The 9,124-nt window shown below is 41.5% G+C and overlaps 1 protein-coding gene across 1 annotated transcript; it reads left to right on the top strand.

Moving 5' to 3' along the window:
• Positions 1-3,783: 3,783 nt before the first annotated feature.
• On the top strand, positions 3,784-8,917 carry LOC124864649 (major facilitator superfamily domain-containing protein 6-like). Its single transcript, XM_047359507.1, is given in 2 exon segments — positions 3,784-3,913; positions 5,817-8,917. A coding segment is annotated over 1 exon segment (1,752 nt). The 5' UTR covers positions 3,784-3,913; positions 5,817-5,863; the 3' UTR covers positions 7,616-8,917.
• The last annotated feature ends 207 nt before the right edge of the window (positions 8,918-9,124 follow it).

Here is a 9,124-nt window from a genome sequence, read left to right as displayed (position 1 = left end):
GTGTTTTTCACTGTCTTGGGACAATAATTTCTAAAATATTTTGTGCTCAAAAAGCATGTTTTTAAATACCTAAACTGAGGTAGACACACATGTCTTGGTCATGTTAATATTTCCAACGTTTTCGTAGATGTAGTAATTTTATTCAAAGCAACTCAGATGAAGAGGACACTGAACAACATCCTTTTTTTTGGGTCACTAATGTTTCTTCATGTGGTACAACAATCACACATCCAGCCTGAAGTACACACACACTTATCATGGGTATGAATGCCAGAATAAGATTGGGCTTTTGATTATTCATTTTCAAAGGACAGCATAGAGCATGATTTAGGTTACACGTTTACATTTATTGTGATTTTTTATTGTAGTTTTGGCCATGGCTAAGTTTAAAGTTGAAGAGTTTAGATTAGATAATATTCAATTCCTCTTGTGCAATGAACCATTAACACTGGAAGCAGGTAAGCCCCACGGCATGGTGCTGCCACTACCTTGCTTACTTGTTAAAACAGTTTCAAAACCTAATCCTGAGCCCTGCAAACATAGTTCCTGTAATTTTGACCAAGACGTTCAATCTTTGCCAAGTTTAAAAGGCAAATATTAAGGAAAACTTCCAAGTTTAATTCTCTCTCTCATCACTCAGGCATTTATCAAATAAATAGAACTTTATTTCATCTTTAGTTCATTTTAAATGACATAAAACAGGAAAAGTTAAATTTGATTTAATGTCAGATTGAAGAAAAACAGGTTGTGTGTTTTTGTGTAGTGTGTGTGAAGATCTGATTTTAAGTATGAATCTGCAAGTATTTTTCCGCCTAATTTTTGTGTTTAATAATCATTGAAGCTGACTGTTGTATAATCATAGTTCAAATATGTATTTAAAACCCAAAATTACTATGGTATTCCTATATGATGATACTAACTTACCAGCTGTACTGAATTTCACTAATTTGCCATCATTCATAAAAACTGACTACCTGAGTACAATTATTATATGTATATCAAGTAAGCTATTTATTTTCATGTGAAACTAATGAAATGATGCAATCATAGAATCTTATATTTTATTAATTCTTATTTGATTCTCAACTCAAATAAAACCATACCTATCACTTTTGTCCCCCTTTTCTGTTTACAGACAGTCAATACCTGTTCCAGACAATTCCATACATTTGCTTGTTTACTTTACATGATAAATAAAACCTTCAGCTATTTGTCTTTTCTCCTCACGCGAGTACAAATGGCGAAAAATCTCACCAAACCGTTATGAAATTTTTTTGCCTTTTGAAGACATAGCAAAACTAAAGACATTGCAGCTATTTACAGTTTTATGGTATTTACATAATAGATGTGCATGATTTTACCAGTGTACTTAAACAATGCAGTGAAGCACATAAAACTCTAGCAGAGCTACAATAAAATCATTTAGATCAAAGAATAGTCATGTGTTTAAAAACCATGTATCGTTTCCCGTCCGTTTAACAATGCTGCACTACATTGTGTTGGTTTATCACATAAAATCCCCAAAAAATACAGTGACGTTTCTGGATGTACGCTCACTGTAAAGTTCACTGTTGCAAGGCACAGATGATTCTCTGTCTTGCTCCATCATTAGTGTTCATCGTCTTGTTTTATAAGGATGTCCAAAATACTGACTTGTTGCATGTCGTTACTAATGGCAAGCGTATTTGCTAAATCCTCTAATTTGCTATTTGGTCAATAAACCATCACTGATGTATGAAGATGTAGCCTCTCTGTGAAAAAATATATATATTTTCCAAACCTTAAAACTTGTTTTAGTACAATTTATAGCGGAAAAAACGTAACTATTTTATACAATTTTGTCTTCAGTTCAGTGTTCCCGATCTATTTACAAGAATGGAAATTAAAGCTAGTGTAAGAATTGTGAGCTTTACTTGCCACTACTAATTTTAACACGACAGTAAATCATTCTCCTTCATATAATAATTATTTTTACCATATTCCGTGTTTAATGTGGTGTTTAACATTATCAGAAGTATTTCTACATCTACAAGTCCTTCTCAAAATATTAGCATATTGTGATAAAGTTCATTATTTTCCATAATGTAATGATGAAAATTTAACATTAATATATTTTAGATTCATTGCACACTAACTGAAATATTTCAGGTCTTTTATTGTCTTAATACGGATGATTTTGGCATACAGCTCATGAAAACCCAAAATTCCTATCTCACAAAATTAGCATATCATTAAAAGGGTCTCTAAACGAGCTATGAACCTAATCATCTGAATCAACGAGTTAACTCTAAACACCTGCAAAAGATTCCTGAGGCCTTTAAAACTCCCAGCCTGGTTCATCACTCAAAACCCCAATCATGGGTAAGACTGCCGACCTGACTGCTGTCCAGAAGGCCACTATGACACCCTCAAGCAAGAGGGTAAGACACAGAAAGAAATTTCTGAACGAATAGGCTGTTCCCAGAGTGCTGTATCAAGGCACCTCAGTGGGAAGTCTGTGGGAAGGAAAAAGTGTGGCAGAAAACGCTGCACAACGAGAAGAGGTGACCGGACCCTGAGGAAGATTGTGGAGAAGGGCCGATTCCAGACCTTGGGGGACCTGCGGAAGCAGTGGACTGAGTCTGGAGTAGAAACACCCAGAGCCACCGTGCACAGGCGTGTGCAGGAAATGGGCTACAGGTGCCGCATTCCCCAGGTAAAGCCACTTTTGAACCAGAAACAGCGGCAGAAGCGCCTGACCTGGGCTACAGAGAAGCAGCACTGGACTGTTGCTCAGTGGTCCAAAGTACTTTTTTCGGATGAAAGCAAATTCTGCATGTCATTCGGAAATCAAGGTGCCAGAGTCTGGAGGAAGACTGGGGAGAAGGAAATGCCAAAATGCCAGAAGTCCAGTGTCAAGTACCCACAGTCAGTGATGGTCTGGAGTGCCGTGTCAGCTGCTGGTGTTGGTCCACTGTGTTTTATCAAGGGCAGGGTCAATGCAGCTAGCTATCAGGAGATTTTGGAGCACTTCATGCTTCCATCTGCTGAAAAGCTTTATGGAGATGAAGATTTCATTTTTCAGCACGACCTGGCACCTGCTCACAGTGCTAAAACCACTGGTAAATGGTTTATTGACCATGGTATCACTGTGCTCAATTGGCCTGCCAACTCTCCTGACCTGAACCCCATAGAGAATCTGTGGGATATTGTGAAGAGAACGTTGAGAGACTCAAGACCCAACACTCTGGATGAGCTAATGGCCGCTATCGAAGCATCCTGGACCTCCATAAGACCTCAGCAGTGCCACAGGCTGATTGCCTCCATGCCACGCCGCATTGAAGCAGTCATTTCTGCAAAAGGATTCCCGACCAAGTACTGAGTGCATAACTGTACATGATTATTTGAAGGTTGACGTTTTTTGTATTAAAAACACTTTTCTTTTATTGGTCGGATTAAATATGCTAATTTTGTGAGATAGGAATTTTGGGTTTTCATGAGATGTATGCCAAAATCATCTGTATTAAGACAATAAAAGACCTGAAATATTTCAGTTAGTGTGCAATGAATCTAAAATATATGAATGTTAAATTTTCATCGTTACATTATGGAAAATAATGAACTTTATCACAATATGATAATATTTTGAGAAGGACCTGTAGTTAATGATGAGCTAAAAAACACAACTCTTTACACTAAAGTCTCCGGCGCACTCCAGACCACTAGGAGGCGCTGTAGTTGTGGAATTGCTCGTCAGGCGTCTACTTGTAGGTGCGCTGCAGTTACTGCATGACCAGGGTCCATGAACCGCCCCCTGGCTGCAGCAGGTGTGTGTAGAACTAAAACACGAAGGAGAAGGAAAAGTTCTGGATGTCTTGTTTGTACCTGAATTGGGAAAATAAAAGATAGACGATTTTGAAGAAGAAAAGACTGGGTAAGCCTTACATTTGTAACTTTGTGGCACTCTTTCCGTATCTCGCGGGCTTGGTGTGACGTGGACAAGTGTTAAACATCCTGACGTCCAGCTGGGACAGGTGGATCCAGCCTGACAGGTGTACTTCTCCGTCGCTTTCCTTGTTTTTCCTTCACTAACATATTTCCGCTTGGAGATTTGATGCTTATACATTTATATTTAAAGAAAAGGTAATTTTATGGTGTGATAGTAAGCATAAACAGGCGTTTCACGCGCTGCGCCTTTACGTCAACATATATATACATATATATATATATGTATATATATATATGTATATATATATATATGTGAGCTATCTTTTTGACTTTAGAAAAGAGATTTCTCCATTTTTCCTTGATGATTTATAGTCCAAATAACAGATTATTTAGTGTTTGCAGAATAGCCATTAGAAAGGTAATTTTTTGGACTTAGACCGGACTATTGGACGGTAGTGACTGACCTACACAGGAAGTCAATTGACACAGTCTTCTTGCAAAAGTATACGCACCCTGTTTTTCACATTCCGAATGTTACTTCTGCAAACATCAGTGTATGTTATGGGAAAGACCATCACAAAGTATAATGGTGAACAGTAGGTTAAATTATATTTGGTTTTCAAAATGTTTTGCAAATAAAAATCTGAAAAGTGTGGTGTGCATTTGTGTTCAGTATCCTAATGTCAATATTCTGTAAAACTGTATTTTGCTGCACTTTGAGCTGCTACTTTTTTTGGTGTATGTTTCTACCAGCGTGGCACATAAAGATTGACATTTTTGCAGTCTTGACACAGATTCTGACTGGGATTTAGATCTGGATTTTAACTGGGCCATTCCAACACACCAATATGCTTTGATATAAACCATCCAATTGTAGCTCTGACTGTATGTTAAGTGTCATTGTCCTGTTGGAAGGTGAACCTTCACCACAGTCTCAGGTCTTTTGCAGCCTCTAATGGTTTTTTTCCTGCATCGCCCTATATTTAGGTTCATCCATCTTCCATTCAACTCTAAACAATTTCCCTGTCCTTGCTAAGGACAGTCATCCCCACAGCATGATGCTGCCACTGCCGTGTTTCATTCAGTTGAGGGTAATGTAGATTGTTGGTTTCCCACCACACAAATAGGTCAAAATGTTCAGTTTTGGTCTAATCTGACCAGAGCACCCTTTTACATCTGTTTGCATTGTCCCGTGTGTGGATTGTGGGAAACCTCCCCTGGCTTCCTCTCATTGATGGCTTCATTCTTTGCCACTCTTTAATAAAAGCCAAATTTTGTTTCCCTGTTTACAGTTTGTCCCTCTTCAGATGTGGATCTCTGCAGCTTCTCCAGAGTTACCATGGGCCTCTATTCTGTTTTTCTGTTTAATAGTCTCCCTGCCTGGCCTGTCAGTGTAGGTGGATGGCGATGTTTTACTAGGTTTGCAGTTGTTCCATAATCTTTCGCTTTGTTGAATGATGCATTGAACAGAGCTCTGCAAGATATTCAAAGCTTGGGATACTGTTTTATAATCTGTCGCTTCTTTAAATTCGTCACAGCTTTTCCCCTTGACCTTTCTGGTGTGGTCCTTGATCTTCATGATGCTCTTTATTCACCAATGTTCTGTAACAAACCTTTGAGGTCTTCACAGAACAGCTGGATCTATACTGAGGTTATATCAAACAGAGACTGTCTCTATTTAGTAATGAGTAACTTGCAAAAGATTGTGGTCGTACTGGATTTTATTTAGGTCTTATTAGTGTAAAGGCGGTTAATTACAAATGCACACCACACTTTTTGTGGTCTATCACATAAAATCACAATAAAATATGTTCAGTGGGTGGAAATACCTTTGCAAACGCGTTACTGCATAATTTCCTGTTTGTGTCTCCTTTTCTGAATCCCAGCAGTTTGTCCATGTGAAATCTTTTAAGAGACACTGTGCTGCTGGAGGACCATGAGGAGGATCAAGCAGATCGACGTCAAGCGTGCCCTCGCTCTGACAGGCACCTTCAGCTTCCTCTGCTCTTGTTCCCAAGCCTGTCTGCTCCCCTTCCTCACCCTGTATTTCCGCCAGCTGGGCCTGTCTCCATCCATGACTGGCATCATCATGGGCACTAAGCACTCCATAACTCTGGTGTGGAGCCCAGCAGCTGGTCTCCTCTCCAAACGCTACAACAAAAGGCGGGTGGTGATAAACTGCTCGCTGGTGTTTTCTGCTGCAGCCGCTCTGCTCCTGCTGCTCCTACCGCCTGTAGGGAATCCTGGCACACAGAGCAGCACCTGTAACACCTCCAACTTCAGTTCTGGTTCAGGTAAAAGTCTAGTTGACCTTACAACTAGTACTACGAGTCAGACATTGCCAACTATTACACATAGATAATTTGCTCTTGCAACCTCCCCTTCTAACTCAGTCAGTTATTCAGAACCTCCTCCTGTACCAACTAAACCTAATCAAAATGATACCGAAAACTCAGAAATTCAGCCCTCGCAAGTAGAAGCATCATTGGTCCCAAGCAGCAGTCCTACAGTACTGAGCGTTGTGCATTCCACCATCAGCTCTTTTTTAAGTGCAGAAAGGAATAAGAGGTCTGTGAACAGTTCTGGATTTCTAGCCAGCCTGAAGGAGATGGACATTCAGAACCAACTCTTCTTCTTGATGCTCATCATCGTGTCAGTGTGGGAGTGGACGTCGGCCCCTCTTAAGTGGACGGTAGATGACGGCCTTTACGAGTATTTGGACTACGCGGATGCCTCGGACCGTCACAGCAGCACAGGGGTGTGGGATCTACTCGGGGGAGCCTTTGGGGTCGGGGGAGCCGGGCTTGTGGTTGGCCAGCTGAGCTGTCTCATAGTTGCTCACACCTCCAGAAGTGCAGTGCATTTTTACTTCTATGCAGGCCTGGCAGCTCTAGCTCTGCCTGTAGCTGTCTACCTCCCTCTGTACCTGAACAAAAAGCGAGACAGAGCCAACGGGCTCCTGAAGGCCATGCAGCTGGTGCACAGCTCCCCCCAAGCTCTGCTCTGTGCTTTTACCATCCTCCTGGTCGGAGTGGTGAACTCAGCTGTGGAAAACTTCCTGCTTTGGCAGATGGAGGATAATGGGAGCACTGAGGTGCACATGGGACTGTCTCTAGCCCTCGCTTTGCTCTCGCAGGCTGCCTTTCCCCTTCTGGCCGGCAGAGTATCTAAGCTCCTGAGCCCAAGCAAGGTCCTTCTAGTGGGGGCTGCTAGTCTCGGGATACAGTGCTTCTACTACTCCTTCCTCTGGGGGCCCTGGATGGCCTTGCCTGCACAGGTGCTGAGTACCTTCAGCAGCGGCGCCCTCTGGTGGGCTGTGGGGATCCAGTGTGAGGACGTTGCAACACCAGGGGCTGAAAGAAGTGTCAGGAGGGTCTACAGTTCCTTGTGCCTGCACTTAGGGAGTGCACTCGGGAGTTTTGCTGGAGGGTTTGTGGTGCAGAGATTTGGGGTGACATGGCTGTACCGAGGGGTGGCAGTGGGACTTATGGCATGGTGTGTGTGCCTTCCTCTGCTGCAGTGGAAAGCCCCTCGCCAGCGCAGGATTAACTACTCACGGCTTTTGGCAGCTGACGCAAGCGAGGCCAGTGACTCTGAATCTGAGCCAGAGAGAGACTGGCTGGATGAGGCCATGGAGGATGACCGAGGCAATACCAACTATGAAAGGAGAGTCAGACACCTAAACTAACCGACCTGATGATGTGGTGAAAGAAAATATCTATAAAATGTGGCGATGCACCAATCAGGCAGTAAGATATCAATATTGGCTGATTGGCAGTATTGGAGACTGAGAGTTTTGCTTATTCTTCTTTGGTAAAAAGCTCAAAGTCAGTCCGATTCGTTGGAGAGCATCTGTGAACATCCTGTTTTAAGTCAGATCTACAGACTATTGGATCTAGGTCTGGACTGACTGGGCTATTCCAACACATGAATACACTCTGTTCTATTTGCATGTTTAGAGTTATGCCACTGAAAGTTGAATGTCTACCCAACTCAAGTCTTCTGTAAGCTTTATCAGGTTGTTTTGTCGGGTACTGCCTTGTCTTTAGTTGTCACTGCTGAAGATAATCATCCCCACAGCATGATGTTGCCACCACCATGTTACATGATGAGAATGATGTGCTCAGATTGGTGGGCTTTGCTGCTGTTGTCATGCACATTTTGAGTTCAGTAAATAGCAAACATGCTTCAAAAGCATAGATTCATCCATTTTCCTTTAGACTCAAAACTATTACCTTTAGCAAATAAGATTCAGCATTTTTCTTTTATGTGTTTATAGTCGTTAGAAAAATAAAATTGATGTTTGAAATTGGATACAGCACGTCAGACCTAAAGAAATCCAGAAAATGGGTACCAGGAAGAAATGCCCGATCGGTGCATCTCTAACAAAATGTGTTTAAAATATAGAATTTTTAGCATTGGATTAGCAATTATATTCCCTATCAGATTTGGCACATTGCCTGACATGTCATTCCTTATTACCAAATGCCAGCCAAGGATGCTGGATTTTCTCCCCTGACAAGTTTGATTACCACCAAAGATTTTTTGACTATAACTGCTCATTGCAATTTACTTTTTTTAACTAAAGGTTCCAGCATCCTGCAGGGGTGCCAGCTCTATTGAAGGATTCTGGTTCTCATTTGCAAAGGCAGACGTTGTTTTAGGTCTAGTTGTTTTTGAAGACAAAGCAGCAGGATTATAAGGACCAAAAACCCGGCTTCAGTATACAAGCTCAACAGCTTAGACATCATGAGAGTAGAAACACTGAAGCCTCTTACCGCAGTGTAAACTAAACACATGTGCAGACGACCAGGCCAAACTGGACTGGCATCCTGTTACACCCCACCCAAACAGGCTGTTGGTCCTCCTCCACCCCTGACTGCTGCAGCCATCATTTCTGTCCCTTACATTGGACACTAAACTGTGAAATAATAAAATATGTGATTAAGCAGATGGAGAAGTGCTCATTCTCTGATCGTATGTATTTAACTTTAAGTTGAGCATTACATTACAAATGATTGCTTTTGGGCATCTGTGTAAGAAATTCTTGTCAAAGCTGTACTTTAAAATGAGTTTGTGCCAAACATACCTCATGTCAGATGCTTTATTTTGATCTGTTGACAGCCGTGAAGTTACAGTTTGTCAGCAAGTGTTGGGATCACTACTGCTCTATTAGGACTCTGTGTCTCCAGGAGAA

Source organism: Girardinichthys multiradiatus, chromosome Y (assembly GCF_021462225.1).
Source record: "Girardinichthys multiradiatus isolate DD_20200921_A chromosome Y, DD_fGirMul_XY1, whole genome shotgun sequence".
NCBI classification, from domain to species: domain Eukaryota; kingdom Metazoa; phylum Chordata; class Actinopteri; order Cyprinodontiformes; family Goodeidae; genus Girardinichthys; species Girardinichthys multiradiatus.
Note: the sequence above shows the minus strand (reverse complement) of the source record. Positions and strands in the feature narration are given on the sequence as shown.